Source organism: Cydia strobilella, chromosome 1 (assembly GCF_947568885.1).
Source record: "Cydia strobilella chromosome 1, ilCydStro3.1, whole genome shotgun sequence".
NCBI lineage: Eukaryota > Metazoa > Arthropoda > Insecta > Lepidoptera > Tortricidae > Cydia > Cydia strobilella.
In genome coordinates this window covers 35,389,104-35,406,131 of record NC_086041.1, presented here as the reverse complement: position 1 = coordinate 35,406,131, position 17,028 = coordinate 35,389,104, and the positions used below count along the sequence as shown (strand labels likewise).

At 35.4% G+C, this 17,028-nt stretch overlaps 1 protein-coding gene across 2 annotated transcripts in view; it reads left to right on the top strand.

Annotated features, from left to right (window-relative positions):
* The first annotated feature begins 2,116 nt into the window (after positions 1-2,116).
* Positions 2,117-17,028, top strand: part of LOC134745227 (CUGBP Elav-like family member 4) — a 329,485-nt gene continuing 314,573 nt past the window's right edge. The window contains exon 1 of one of the 2 annotated variants that reach the window (XM_063679225.1): positions 2,117-2,485. In XM_063679225.1, the coding sequence (XP_063535295.1) occupies positions 2,426-2,485 (60 nt within the window). In that variant the 5' untranslated portion in view covers positions 2,117-2,425. The remainder of the gene's footprint in view (positions 2,486-17,028) is intronic. The other variant, XM_063679232.1, reaches the window with a different exon arrangement.

The window sequence follows — 17,028 nt, the reverse complement described above, 5'->3', positions numbered from 1 at the left end:
CGAACGCTGTAAAGGGTTCGAAACGTCGGGATGTATTATAAATTCAATATACGCGATATAATCCGTTTTCATAGTTTTATTTTATTATTATTAAAGTTTAACTTTAGCATTTCAATAAACTACATTTAATTGCAGGGCCAAAAATAGCACTGTTGGTACTTTTTAGGGTTCCGTATCTAAAAAGGAAAAAACGGAACCCTTATAGGATCAATCGTGCGTCTGTCTGTCTGTGTCTGTCCGTCTGTCACAGCTTATTTTCTCCGAAACTACTAGACTAAGTTGAAAGGTACACATATGTACGTTTGTGACCCAAAGACGGACATGTAACGTAAACAAATGAATTTTAAACATGGGAACCACTTTTGGGGGGTAAATGAGAAAATGAAATGACATATCAAATGAAAGAGTTCATTGTGAGACTCTCAAATATATTTTTTATATAATTTTAGGCCATAGGGGCACTTTTACATGTCAATTTTTACAAGCAATAAAATTAACCAAAAATTTAAAATAAATAGTTCTTTACCTATAGATGAAAGGAAAACCTATTAGAAATGTGCAGTCTAGCGTAAGATGGACTTAATTACTTAGTTTTTGATCCGACCCCTACGGGGTTTTTATAGGCATTTCACTCACGTTTCACATAAAAAATACATTGTTAAAATTTAAATTGTTAAATTTTATCCGACACTTGGAACGCGAGTCCGACTCGCACTTGGCAGGTTTTTAATTTTAACTCAAACAAGTGTCCCAGTCGTCCTAGACATGATAAAAATTCGTGAAAAATATAATAGAAAATTACTTGTCAGTTTCTTTTAAGTTTTACCTGCCAAGTACCTAAGACAGAATTTTTTAAATCCTTTTAAGTCATAATTAGAACAGGCGATTTATTATTAGAATCTAACATAGGTTGTAAAAAAAATTGTAAAAATGTTTAATAATATTTTCTTCCTCTTCAGTCAAGTAAGAGCTTAGAAATAATTCAAAATTTAAAAAAATATTCTGCAAGTAAGCCTCGAGGACTCTTTCACAAGTAAATACCTACGTACAGTCGCCATCAGATATAATGGAGCGGCCAAGGTGCTCACAAAAATCTGAACACGCCTCTATTGTCAAGGCGTTAAGTCCGTGTTCAGATATTTTTGAGCACCTCCGCCACAAAATTTATTGTTATCGTTTATTATAGTTTGGTACACACGCGTAAAACTTGGGATTCGCCAAATATCGGCAAGAAGGTTTGATAAATTTAATTTCAATATTAAAATATGATATTAAATGGAGTGGAATTCATAAATATATATTGACGCAGGACAAACTTAGATGACAACTACAGACCTAAAAAAGAGTAAAAGTTTTATAAAAACGTTACTTGAGTTTTCGAATATTTTCATAATTTCTTGCAAAAACTTACTTCAAATTTTTTCTTGACTGACTATATTTGGAATATTGTGCTAAACACTGATTTAAACTTTCACGATTTCTACACATTATTAAATTGTAAAACGGGACTTAATCGCATATTTAAGTTTTAAGATTTACCTCCGATTAAGTCCCGTTTTACAATTTAATAATATTGTGCTAAATCTTATTAAACTCATTTGTAAAAGATTAAGAATTAAAATGAAGTTTTCTCATTAATATTATTAAAAGAAAATATGAAATAAAAGCTTCTAGGTATTGAACCAGAGTAAGTACCTATAGAGATTAAGTGTCAATTTATTATTAAAAACCCAGAAAACAATGTACGTGGCACTCGGGGCGTCATAATCAGAAATGTTCGCAATATGATATTTGATATCCCTTTCAGTACCTACCACCTACGCTCATCAAAGTCTGAAACACAAGTACGTCTGTGAAAACAAAAACCCTTTTCATGTCAAATCTATCATTCCAGGTATTGAAATACTAACTTTATGGACCTAAATATAATTACATTACAAAAATAAGAAAAACAATAATTGCCAAGTGCACAGTGAAAAACGTAAATAATGACTCCAGGTGGGGCGGCAATAATACTCTAGCCACATGGCATGCGATGGAACTCAAAATAAAAGTGGACCAAGATACGATGATTTATTTAAACGTACGAAGAGATCCCTTATCTGCCACCTCGCGTTATCTTATTGCGTGTTACCTAAATAATTAATGCAATATAGGGCATCGATTGTGAGGTGACGGGCGCCCGCGGGGCGGGTGCGGTGCGGCGGGGGTGCGCGCGGCGCACGCACGCGATTGGCTGTCAAGCCTGCGTGAGTGCGTGCCCCTCCCCCGCGTGCGTAGCCCGCGCTCGCCTCCTGCAGTAGCCGTCGTACCGCCGCACGGAACAGACGTGTCACTGCCTCCGTAACCCGCCGTACCCGCGTCCGCTACCTCTCGTAGTTTACTCCAAAGTTTCACATAAACTGGGACTTAATTATCTGTCCATATGGTTCATCTCGTAGATATATTTCGTTCAGCGAAAGTTGAATACCCGCCGCCTGTTATTGTAAGTACTGTTTATTTACATCTGCCAAGTGACTTTATTATCGCTGATAGCGAGTTTTTATTTTGTTTTTGTTTTTTTTTTTCAGACTAAGGTCGCGAGCATTTTTCTGTTTATTTACGAGGTTGATTGAGCAACTGTTTGCAGGGAGTTATTTTAATTAGATTTTGTTTTGTTATTTTATGAGTTCCCTTTGTTGTTTTTTTAACCAAATAAAATATTCACACATTGATTTTGGCGTTATTATTTTTAAAATATATGTTATCGACATTTACGTGTAATTTTATTAGTGTTTTATAATATATAAATAAGCATCCTCAATCAAGAGCAGGGAAATGAGTAGTTTTAAAACCGCTGTTATAGTACTTTTGAATTATGCTAATGAAGTTTTTTGTTTAAGAACTACTTCTGTGACTTTGACAGTATTTTAATTAACACTAAATGGGTACTAATTCTTTTTCCCGCAAGTAAGTTAGTTCTCTTATCATCAATATGGTGAGATTAAAAAGTGAGTCCTTTAAAATGATAAATGTGTTACATTTACGTTAAATTATCGCATTTTAAGAAAGGCCATCTAATAAAAATTTAATTAGGATTAGGATATTTATTTAAAAATTTATTAGTTTTTTTTTAAATTGAATAATAACAATAAAAATTCCAAACATGGTAAACCTACACTTAACAATTGTAAATACTAATCTATAATTATCCTATTAATAAAATAATATCGTAAAGAATTATGGAATGTATACTATTAATATGTTTAATTGGAGTTTATTTGTCCATAATAAGTGAAGTAATCAAATCAATTATATATTCGAAAAACAAATTAAAAAATTCATTACAAATTATGTTTTAAAATTTGAAATATTTTTAATATAGTTATAATAAGTATTTGACTTACATCTATAAAATAGTTCATTTTTCGGCATGATGACTTTTGAGTACTAATTTAAAAAGAGAAACAGACATCGAGAGAAAGCGACATGAATTGTAACAATTCGAAAAAATAAAGATAAAAAATAAGTGTGAAAGCTTTATTGTAGAACTTTAGTCCAAATCAACCATGGACCGTTGACTTTGAAACCAGGGGCCCATTTCACAACGATGTTAGACTAATAATTATTATTAGTCCACGAACTGTCAAATCGTATGAGTTACCATGGCAACACACTAATAATATTAAGACTAAAACCGTTTGAGAAATGAGCCCCAGGCTGCTCCGAATTCCAAAATCGAATAAACAAAACAATATCGGCAATTCCGAACCTCAACTCGACCCAACACTTAACGGCCTTACGGGACACCGCATAACGCGTTATGTATTAGAACTGTTGGGTCACATAAGCACAACATAAAAAGTTTTATCATGCCCCGGCCAGTTAGCCGAAACTTGTAAAAGAATATCCTCGCACCATTAACCCACGGGTAAACTCGCTTTTTTTCCGACGGGTGAGCTGTTGATGAAAAGGGTGTATACGGTTATGATAAGAAAACATTGTTGTGTGGATTGTTTGAAAAATCGCGGTCCATTTATGAGGGTTAATAAAATTTGGAATGAGCGCTGGAAAGGCACGAAGCTGTAATATGAGTGTTGACGCTAATCAAAAATGCTGAAACTCTATGGTCAACATTTAGTACTTCATCATCATCATATATTTAAGAGTAAGGCTCCTGTAGGTGGAGCAATTTCCATGTTTGGCGGTTCTCTGCCTTCTCTTTGACAGCCTGATACGACACGACGTTGAGTTTTTCCTTTATTTGATGCATGTACGCTCTCCTTGGTCTTCCCTTCTACCTCTTTGCTTCAACTACACTGGTATGTAATATACACTGGTACAAATGAGGCTGGAGATCCTCTTCTGTAAGTGCAGGCACCCAGATCAAACCATCAACCATATCATTCTGGAATGCCCTCTTACTAGATACATAGGCCATGTAGACGATTTTAAGATCCTGTCAGATGAAGCAGTCGCGTAATTGGGACGGGCGAAATTCTAACTAAGTTTTTCTTTTTACATTGTAATCCAGTGACATGTACATACGCCATACGATAAATAAAATACAAATGGGCCAATTCGAACAATGATCTAGATATCAACTAGATATCCACTAGATATGAAACAGAAACGATAACGAGACATGTCAAATTTGACATTTCCGCGATTCCGAATGTCCTCTTGAACGATGATTTTAAGATTCGCTTAAGATATTACTTAGACATCCAATGGATATCTAATGGATATCCCAAAACGACACAATAATTGTAGCATGAAATGACAATTGGTTTCTCGAATCGAACTGCAAAAGATAACTAATTAAGAACGTATCTATTAGATCTCGTATTGTTCTCGTATCTAGTAATTATCACGTTGTTCGAATTGACCGGTTATACTAAGTTCGTTGGAGTGCGAACTTGATGAATATTGATATATATTGATACCTACTGTAATAATATTACGTATATTTGTAAATACATGAAAAATATTAACCTCTAACATAGAGTAACTTATACTAGAGCGGTACTGTCATAGTAAATTTTGTAATCCCAGTAAATTCACTGCCATCTGTCGACACACTTTAAAACTAAAAACGAATATTTATAAAAATACGATAAAATCTATTTAAATATGGATAAATGATTTTTTTTATTTGCATTAATTATTTTTATGATTTTGACCCATGTTCTATCACTTATATGCGTTAAAATTGTTAAATAACAAACGAAACCGTCAACGCCATCTATATGACAGTAGGCTAAAGCTAGTACCCGCCCTCTGAACGAGAATCAAATTTTCTTGATTTTCGAGGCACGTTTTTTCCTTAGACTGTATCCATCTATTACGGAGTTATATCTATCTTTGCCTCTAACTTGTGAAATATTTTCTAATATAAGCAAATAAATCAATATTCCTAAGTTTTGTAGGTATTTGATTCAAGTCTTATCCCTTATCTTAAACATTAATTGCAAGAAAGTAGCGTAAGTAGCCTGTATCTCGTAGGCTAGATCAAAATCTAGTACTCGTACAAATACATTAATTGCTCTCTTTGAAGTTGATGAACCATAATTTAATTTAAAAATATCGATTCATCATGAGAATTGAAACTAACGAAAGGAAAAGTGTTCAGGATGTGCTTATAATTATTTATTTAAACATACTGCCTAAACGTTAAATCGATGCACTAAATTTTAAGGACTTTAGGATCATTAGAACAAATTATAAGATAAAGATACTTTATTATTGAAGTAGGCATATTACAATATTTACAATGTGTTTATGAACGTCAAATAAAGCTACGCCGGCCCTACACCTCGGCCTCGAGAAGATTTTAAAAGTATTACACTCGTTGTTCGCAATCACATTAAGCTTCTTACTTATTCAGAAATATGTATTATTATTAGATTACAGTCACCTGCAATATGTTACACAATAAAGGCAGCAAATATATCTGACAAGATCTTATTTGTGGCTCATATTTTTGGGGCCTTCGAAGATTATAAAACTTCAATTATTAAATTAATTAACAAGTGCTTAGCTATCATGAACTTACCACTTAACTGAAATGTTTTTGACTATTAAATTGTAGTGTTTCAATGAAAACTTCATCACATTTGAAACGAGTGTAAAAATTAATTAGACATTTCATTTCGTGCCGCGCTATCATTAAGGGCAATTTTCAAACCCACTTCATTAAAGAATGCCTCGTAAAATACCTAGTTAATGTAGTTAAGTTTGTAATTAAAATTTTATATGTTCTTGGAATTTCAGTAATAAAACCTGTGTATAATTATCAAAAAGATAATAATTTTCTCATCTGGATGATGAGATATAAAATAAACTTGAGTTTCAGATTCCATAGTCTGTAAAGCATAAAATTACTTTTTCGCAGAATTATATTTACATTTGTACAGGGTTGATGTAATTGGACGTATTTCTTAGAAGATGTAATCCTAGAGTTAATTTGCAACAAATTAGCCTCCGACAACTGAGGGTCAGAATAAATGTTTTCCAAGATATCAAGGGTTAAAGTGTTTTTTTTTTATGTTGTGCCTTGTCCTGCTGGTACCTGTTTTTATGCTGTGCCTTGTCCTGGTGGTACCTGTTTTTATGCTGTGCCTTGTCCTGGTGGTACCTGTTTTTATGCTGTGCCTTGTCCTGGTGGTACCTGTTTTTATGTTGTGCTTGTCCTGCTGGTACCTGTTTTTATGCTGTGCCTATTCCTGGTGGTACCTGTTTTTATGTTGTGCCTTGTCCTGCTGGTACCTGTTTTTATGCTGTGCCTTGTCCTGGTGGTACCTATTTTTATGTTGTGGGATGTCCTGCTGGTACCTGTATTTATGTTGTACCCTGTCCTGGTGGTATCATTTTTTGTATTGTTATTGAAAATGAACATTTCAAACGAGTTTTTGGATCATTTTGTGATGTTTTTTAATTGGTATAATTTGTATAATTGGTATTTTCGATTTTTGCCTTGGAAACCAATGACTTTTAAGCCATTTGTAATCATTTATTGGTAAAAAATGATTCTAATGTGATACTTCAAAAATTTCACAATTATTTAATCATTTAGTTGCTTACTTTTATAGTTAACAATATTTAACAACAACGTTCATCAAACATACGGATAAAAATTAATTGTAATAAAATTCTGATGAAAAAGTTTTTTTTTTTTTTTTTCAAACTAACGGGACTTAATCGCGTACAAACTTACGTTTATTTATGGCCTGACTAATTTATTTTTGACTTATTTACTTGGCCTGGTTTATTTATGTTTTTTCTTTTTCAACCATCGTACCCTTAAATTGTCTTCGGTTACCGCGATAGTTACTCATGAAATAAAACTATGAAAACGGATTATATCGCGTATATTGAATTTATAATACATCCCGACGTTTCGAACCCTTTACAGCGTTCGTGGTCAACGGGTGACTGAGGAAAAATTACAAAGTAATATATATATATATATATTTTTTTTTTACTTGAAAATAATTGTAGTGTATAACTAGCCTTATGAACCGATTTTGCATGTACAACCAGCCTTAAAGTTTATAGTCTATGATTGTTCATTATTTTCAGTATGTGGGTATTTTTGCACTTTGTAATTTTTCCTCAGTCACCCGTTGACCACGAACGCTGTAAAGGGTTTGAAATGTCGGGATGCATTATAAATTTAATATACGCGATATAATCCGTTTTCATGGTTTTATTTCATCGTACCGTTCTTAAGAAAAGCTCTCATTTCTTAAACGAAAAACCGAAAGAACGATTAAATTTAAGAAGCACCTTCGCAATGCTTGTAAATAACCAGACACTTACATAACCTCTACGTTTCCCGGGGGTCCATGCAGACCGCACACTTACGCTACGGACACGGGTTCCATAAATCACCCGCGCTCTGTCAGGGAACCCCTTTTTTATGGAATACAATTGTGCAGTAAAGGAATTGGAACTTCATTATCAAGTGCGTTTTGTTCTGGCTTTCAATTTTGTGGAATTTCTGTCTTCCTAGATTCTTGCTTAACAGATACTTCGTTTCTTAGATTTAAAAAAAAATATTGCCCAGTAGTAATAAAAATGAAATGGAATACTGTTTGTCCCCTGACATTTAAATTAAAACTCATATCATTACTAGCGCACCACAAGCACTTACAAATACTCCAAATCCATCGGGAAAATAAAGCGGTTCGAGCACTTGTTGACATAATTGTCACCAAGCGACATTCGGGTGACAGCATATCGAAGTGTAGACAGCCGGCCACGTGGGCTCACAGTTTATCCAAGCTGACAGCCCTGACAGCCGACACGATGTAATATGGCACCTTTTACGGCGATGAGAAATCCATGTTTGTTTTCCTTCACTATTTGTTTTGCGGTCGAGTGACGTGTTATTTTCTAGTTTTAAGTAAACTAGAATTTATGATGGTGGTGACGTGGAAATGTTATTTGTAATAGTACATACATACATATATATAATCACGCCTATTTCCCGGAGGGGTAGGCAGAGACCACGGATTTCCACTTGATTCTTTATTCTTTATTCAAACAAACACAAGTATAAGTTTACAGCGACCTACGCCAAGACACTTATACTGTTAATACATAGTCAGTATCATAAACATGTATACATTTTTCGAACTACGAGTATCTCTAGGAACTTAAATTAAACATACATACTACAAAGTTACATAGGTAGAGTTTAAAAAAATCCTGACACTACTTTGTAAGGACGGCCACTTGTCTGCGAATATGTCTGCGTTTTGGATTGAAGCTAAGAAGTTATTTAGTAATTCTATTGCTCGGTACGAGGGTGCGTTTGAACCGTGATAGGTGCGGACATTTGGATATGCGAAAAGGTTTCTGGCTCTACGTGCGCTACGCCCTACTGCAGCTATGTAGTTGTCTGGGGTAAAAATACGCATACGCTCCAGAACAGATGGGTTGTCAATTTGATTTCTTAGAAGTAGACAGTAGTGTAAGGCAAGCGTTTGCTTACGCCTTAGCTCGAGAGACTCCAACCCTACCATTCCCAGTACAAAGGATGACGGAAATAAGTACGGGTAGTATCCATAATACCTTTTGTAAAGATGTCTAGTAAATTTACGTTGGACGCGCTCGACCATGATGTTATACTTTGCTTCCCGAGGGTCCCATGCGATGGAACTGTACTCAAGCTTGCTACGGACATAGGCATTATATAGAATTATTGCAATTTCCCGGAGGGGTAGGCAGAGACCACGGATTTCCACTTGCTACGATCCTGTCATACATCTTTCGCTTCCTTCACTTCCATAACATTCCTCATACACGCTCGCCGGTTTAGGGTGCTCTTGACCTGGCCTTTCTTCAGGATTTCCCCGATCTGATCAGAGAAAGTCCGCCGAGGTCTGCCCCTACCAACTCCCGCTTCTACTTGTCCCTTACACACTCTCTTTGTTAGCCTTTGTTTGTTATTTGTAATAGTAGTAGAAGATATGATTAGAAATGAGTTGTAAGAAAACATTTATAGTCATCACATTAACAGATTACAATTTAGAGCTATGAAAGTGCATCATAGTTATAACATTATTTGAGACTGTGACACACATATATTATTTTACAGTACATATGGTGCTCCATTACGACACCATGTGGTATAATAAGCACATTACGTAACTACGTCGAAAATTTAATGGGCCGTATAAAAAATAAATAATAATAATAAATATTATAGACATTCTTACACAGATTGACTAAGTCCCACGGTAAGCCCAAGGAGGCTTGTGTGCCATATGTACTGTTAAACGTTGTATAATACACGTGCGACTTGTATCGTAGGTAATTCGCACTTGTATCGTAAATAACTATTTTATATCTGACTCAAAAAAATGAATGTGTTATATCTGTGCTCTGTCAGTCACATCGTTGCTCCCAAATGGATGAAATGATTTGAGTCCATTTTTTAATCAAAATATGTCTGTCAAGATGGTTTATTTGATGATGACGCACCGAATACGACTATTAAGTTTCTTTATTCTTTACAGTTTCAGTCTAGTTTAAAACATTACCTTATTCAATCTTCTCTGTTTTCTGTAATTCTCCATTTTTTCCAAATTGTACTACAATCATCCCAGACCATCGCGTTCTAAGTCAATATTAATCCAACTAAACACATTAAAATAGCACCTACAATTTGCTACACCACACTTACATGTCATAAAGCCATCCTATTTGTACTTTTCACATTATCATACAAACAGTTGACGGCCGTTAATGCGCGCGATGATAAATTATTTGTATGTATGTAAGATAAGCATCTACATGGTTCGTAATTGGCGACGTCGCGTGCGCTTGGCTTTTGGTTAAATTATAACATTTAGTTTTATTATTGGTATGTTAGTCTTTCGTGTTAATTAACATTTTGTTTATAGAACCCATAGACTAGAACTCGTATGAGGCATTTATTTGAATGTAATTAGTTTCCTAATAATTTTAGCGTTAAATTAAGTAATTTATATAGGGTTTCGTGAATTAAAGTAATAATACATTTCTAATATGAGTAAATTAGGACATTGCTAGTTTCACGTAATACTTTTAATTTTACGAAATATTATTATTCTTAGTACCTACTTATTAATTTATTAAGTTACATTACATGACAATGTTAAAAGTCTTATTTTCTGTATCGTCTGTATTTTATTTATTGAAATGTTTAAATATCAGAAGTAAAAATTTCAGCGTAAGCTATTTGAAAAACTAGGATGATATTTTATATTTTTAAACTTTCAATAGTCAATAACTACACTTAACTATTTAAGATAATTGGTTTAGTATACCAAAACAGAAAAAGTGTCCACTTTGTTCGCGTAAGCAAAATTATTCACTTAAAATTACTTTGTAAAATGAAATAAAACTATGAAAACGGATTATATCGCGTATATTAAATTTATAATACATCCCGACGTTTCGAACTCTTTACAGCGTGTCACCCGTTGACCACGAACGCTGTAAAGAGTTCGAAACGTCGGGATGTATTATAAATTCAATATACGCGATATAATCCGTTTTCATAGTTTTATTTCATGAGTAACTATCGCGGTAACCGAAGACAATACTTTGTAAAATGTTACATAATGAAGTTATCAAAACAAAATAATATCTCTCATTATGTTCATGAAAAAATAAACCAATGGGAAGAAGGTACCTAAGGTAATGTTACACTGACACCATACTGACACACATATTATTTAATACAACATGCACTAAATAATCGTGTTAATAAGGAAAAAATCTCCTGGACCGATAGAGTTACGAATGTGGAAGTACTTAATAGAATGGATAAAAAGTTAGAAGTTTTGATTACGGTAAAAAGAAGGAAAATATCATATTTTGGACACATATACAGAAATGACAAATATAATATACTACAACTAATATTAGAAGGAAAAATTGATGGCAAGAGGGGAAGGGGAAGAAGGAGGGTCACCTGGCTTGACAACATAAAAAAATGGACGAACGTCGATAACGCAGCCATGCTGGCAGAAATGGCTAAGAACAGGAGAGAGATGGCAAAGGTGGTCGCCGACGTCCGTTAGGGCATGGCAAACAAAGAAGAAGAATAAGGAAAACATCGTGAGGAAACCGAACTTATCCCAATAAAGCCTAGTTTCCCCTCTGGGTTGGAAAGTCAACTGGCAGTCGCTTTCGTAAAATTAGTGCCTACGTCAATTTATGGAAGTAGTTGTCAAAGCGGACCCCAGGCTGGAGCATGGGGTCCGGCTCATGGGACTGAGCCGTGGCAAAAATGCCGGGATAACGCGAGGAAAAAGAATGTGGAAAAACACTACGAAAATTATGATGCAGTCAAAAAGTGTTGTCTTAGACTATTTATCATTATATTTAAAAAAATCAGCTAAAAAGAAAGTAATACTCATGTAATACAACGTCCACTTAATAAAACCGGCCAAGAGCGAGTCGGACTCGCGTTCCAAGGGTTTCGTACTTACATTACACAATTTAAACAATGTATTTTTATGTGACGTCTTTAAAAAACCCGTAGGGGTCGGATCAAAAACTAAATTAAGTCCGACTCACGCTTGACTGCACATTTCTAATAGGTTTTCCGGTGATCTATAGGTAAAGATCTATTTTGTGTATTTTTTTCAAAATTTTTGATCCAGTAGTTTCGGAGATAAAGGGGGGGAATGGTCATTTTTTGCCTATTTTCTTGAATAACTTCTAAACTGTTTATCTTAAAATTATAAAAAATATATATTTGAGATTCTCATAAAGAGCTCTTTCATTTGATATGTAACACGATTATTTATTTTATTTATTTATATTTGATAAACTTTATTTTTTAATTTTCTCATTTACCCCCCAAAAGTGGCCCCCGTGTTTAAAATTAATATGTTTACGTTACATGTCCATCTTTGGGTCACAAACTTACATATGTGTACCAAATTTCAACTTAATTGGTCCAGTAGTTTCGGAGAAAATAGGCTGTGACAGACGGACAGACAGACAGACAGACACACGAGTGATCCTATAAGGGTTCCGTTTTTCCTTTTGAGGTACGGAACCTTAAAAACTAGGTATTAAAGAGACATACGCAAAAATAAAGGCCCTTTAGAAGTCACTGTTTTATGACCTTCCCACGTCTTACATAATTCACATATACATCCATAATTCTAATAGCCCAGATACCATCTACATTGTCCGTTTTCATTACGCAAGGAATGTTCATCAAATGCCATTGATCCGTCTTTACGATCCTATGGCCGGTGTTTTATGAAGAAAGTTTTTTATTATTGCTCCCTTGGCATGATTTGAGGTTAGGAGGTTCGGCCATTTCATTATGTTAGAGGAAGGGATCAATTTATTAATGGTTCTTTATTATATTCATTAAATGATATGATCGAAATTAAACTATCGTGAGACCTATTACAAAATATTTAGATCAGTACGGTTTCGCTCACTATTATTTTTAGTCGCTTTCGGCGCGGGCAATGCACGACGTACAACCGCCGCGGACACTCGTGCCTGAGGAAGGATTCCCGAAGAATCCGAAATATATCGCCAAAAGCGACTAAAAATAATAGTGTATAATTGATATGATTTTTTTAATATTTTTAAAGTAAGTTTAATAATTTTAGAAATTACTTATGTTTTCATAACTGGTATAATTTATGAAACTAATACAGAACAATAGACGTCAGCATATAAAAGATGTTAAGATTACTTTTTAGGGTTCCGTACCCAAAGGGTAAAAACGGGACCCTATTACTAAGACTCCGCTGTCCATCTGTCCGTCTGTCCGTCTGTCTGTCTGTCACCAGGCTGTATCTCATGAACCGTGATAGCTAGACAGTTGAAGTTTTCACAGATGATGTATTTCTGTTGCCGCTATAACAACAAATACTAAAAAGTACGGAACCCTCGGTGCGCGAGTCCGACTCGCACTTGGCCGGTTTTTTTAGTTGGCACAGTCGGTAGGATCTCAATAGCTAGTATGGCAATAATTTGAATATTTCTTCAATAACCGTAGCCTGACCTATAAATAAGCCCTTGTCATCTTCTAGTTTATCTAAGGTACCCAAGTTTCTTATATCTGTATCTAACGCATAAATTGCACCTTCACTTTCATATACGTATTATTCCAATTCACATAAATCCAGCGCGTTGATTACTCTAATATCTCCGTAACAATTCACAAAATGACTTCGTATACGTATTTATCAAGACGGAGAGAATAATAAGGCCATTATTATAATAACCAAGTAGGCATATACCCGTGTTGCAGCCAGCCTACAAACTGGGTTACGCCCACTGCAAGTGTTGTCTCGTTCCAGCGCCAGTAAATAAGCGATCAAATGCATTTTATTGTCATATTGCGCGTTATATAACAATCATTTCAGATACAAGACCTTTCAGGGGGATTAAAGTGTATCTATATTCAATGTGTTTGAAGAGGATTGTGGCTGAAATGTACATCAATGCGATTACCGCTCGGTAACAGTATTGTAGAGGTATATTGAAATGTTGCTATGGCGACTGGTAAGTGGAATAGTCTATGATCAATTTATCTCAAACTACCAAGTTTGATACGTTAATTGTGTACGTATATGGTATTATATTTGTGGTAATAGATAGAGTAAGATATGAGGCTATATAAAAACATTTTAAGCACATTTCTAATAAGTCCTCACCACTTAGATGGTTGGCAGTCCTCAACTGTGCGTTTCTCTAGAAACTTCCTGCCTCGCACAGCTAAACTGTGGAATGAACTGTCGCCTGCGGTATTTCCGGACCGATATGACCTTCAAACCTTCAAGAAAAGAGCGTATTCCCATCTTAAAGGCCGGCAACGCACTTACAACCCCTCTGGTGTTGCGGGTGTCCATGGGCGGCGGTAATCGCTTACCATCAGGTGATCCGTCTGCTCGTTTGCCTCCTATTTCATAAAAAAAAAAGTAATTAAATCTTCACCACACCAACTTCTAAAAGCTCTCTTTATACTTCGGAAACTGATGACAAGTTTGCGTTTAATTCACATGAGTGGCAAAGCAGGGATAAGTTCGCCTTTGTTGTATTTAATTTACTCTGTGACTGTGTTTTTCGTGTTTTTATTTCTATGTACAATAAAGTATATTATACATACATGAGTGGCAAACTAATTTGATTTTCAATTATTAATATTTAATAGCGTTCATTTTGATTTAATTTGTAATAATTTTATACTAACTCGGGACTTAAACGCGTAAAAATTTACGTTTATTTATGGCCTGACGTTTCGAACGTGACGTTACGTTCGTGGTCACAGGCAGACGCGAGGAATTGTATTCAACATCTTGCTGGCCGTATTATGAGTGAAATCGTGTTAGTTTAAATTAGTTTCTAATGTTCAACAGTTATTATTTTTTATGTACTGTAGGGAAACATATCTTCGTCCTTTGATCCCAACTTCGGCCAAGTAAAATATTACCATAATAATTTTACCAAGAAATGGATAAACATTTAATTCACAGTGTAAAGAGTTGCGTAAAAGTAGTAAATTAAAACACAAGTCGTATGTTTCTAGATATTCTATAAATCATATTTATATGTTACATTTAAAACTTTCGCGTATTGAACACATATTAAATTATATTTATAACCGGGTCTATTGCGAATTTATTTCGTTACCATAATTAACCGACGTTTCGACACAGGTTCGGTCGTAGTCGTGGCTAACTGAAGTCCCAGCAAATGTCAAAACAGATATTTATGTAACTACTGGACGAGAATTATATGAAACTTGTTTGTTTGACGACCGGCTTGGCCTAGTGGGTAGTGACCCTGCCTGTGAAGCCGATGGTCCTGGGTTCGAATCCCGGTAAGGGCATTTATTTGTGTGATGAGCACAGATATATGTTCCTGAGTCATGGGTGTTTTCTATGTATTTAAGTATTTATATATTATATATATCGTTGTCTGAGTACCCATAACACAAGCCTCCTTGGGCTTACCGTGGGACTTAGTCAATCTGTGTAAGAATGTCGTATTTTTTTTTTATGTGTTTGTGTTTTTTATAGCTTAATTTATAATTATAAAGCCTAACGCAGACAAATAATTATAAATGCTATTTTTAGATAAGAACAACTTCTGCAATAAGTCATATATTTACTTTATTTAAGCTACCTTTTCATCTGAAGGTATAACCCCGTTATATAAAATGCACCGCAAAACATTTCAAAGCTCAGAGCAAAAGTTTATATTAAACATTATGTTTGGTTTGAGCTACTCATTCCGAGCGCTTTATTTGAAGCTTATTAAAATATGAAAATGTATAAACATCAAGTATTAGTATAACTTTGTGGGATGCAATTCTCGCCAGTCTGCCTGTGACCACGAACGTAACGTCACGTTCGAAACGTCAGGCCATAAATAAACGTAAGTTTGTACGCGATAAGTCTCGTGTTAGTTTTAAAATTATGAGTGAAAATCGTGTTAGTTTAAATTAGTATAATCTATATTTCAATACATTTATATAGATATTCCAGACACCTTAAACTAGGTGCAGCACTTGTGGCCTTAAAATGATTACTTTATATATTTGGATAGTGTTATGCTGAAAACAGCCGCGTCTTATGTATAATGCACTCGCATTGGCTGTTATCTGCATAATGCATTCCTATTGGATTTGAAAATGTGGATTGTTTTCACGAAAAATAACATTATTGACCGCATTGAATACAAAGTTAGCCACCTGTTACTGAATTGGCATGAATATATGCGATAGACCTCTGCGCCAGGAACGACCCGGAGCGGGGATTGAGATCCCTCTCCTGCAAGCGAACGAAACTGAAATAGATGTTATATACTAAAGAAATAGCGACCTAACCCTCCACTTGGTTGATCAACATTAGTTATGGCGGCGGCAGTTCTTCTTTTTATACCACGTCGGTGGCAATCAAGCATACGGCCCGCCTGATGGTAAGCAGTTACCGTAGCCTATGGACGCCTGCAACACCGGAGATATTACACGCGCGTTGCCGACCCTAATACTCCTCTCCCTCGTTGAGCTCTGGCAACCTTACTTACCGGCAGGAACACAACACTATGAGTAGGGTCTAGTGTTATTTGGCTGCGGTTTTCTGTAAGGTGGAGGTACTTCCCCAGTTGGTCTTTGCCTGGCCCTTTCCCATTTTATTTTGGGTCGGCCCTCCGTATCATGCGTCTCCAGGCGCCTCGGTCCTGGGTCGTCTCTTTCTTGACTTGGGCTTCTTTGAGGTTCTTATCTACTACGGACATCCATGTGATTCGGGGTCTCCCTCGTCCTCGGGGTTTAGTTTCGATATCTAGCACTTTCTGGTCATGTGGTCGGATGGTCGCCTCATAACGTGTCCTTACCGCCGCAGACGGCTCTTCTGTAGTTTATCTAGGTCTCACTTTGAAGGTGCCTCTATGTGTGTGTTTCTGACATGATATGGCGGCGGCAGTTGTCAGAAAAATATGAGTACTCTATAGACTGCCAACCATTCATACGAGCAAATTTTAATAATCTACAATTTTGTCGACAGACGGTTT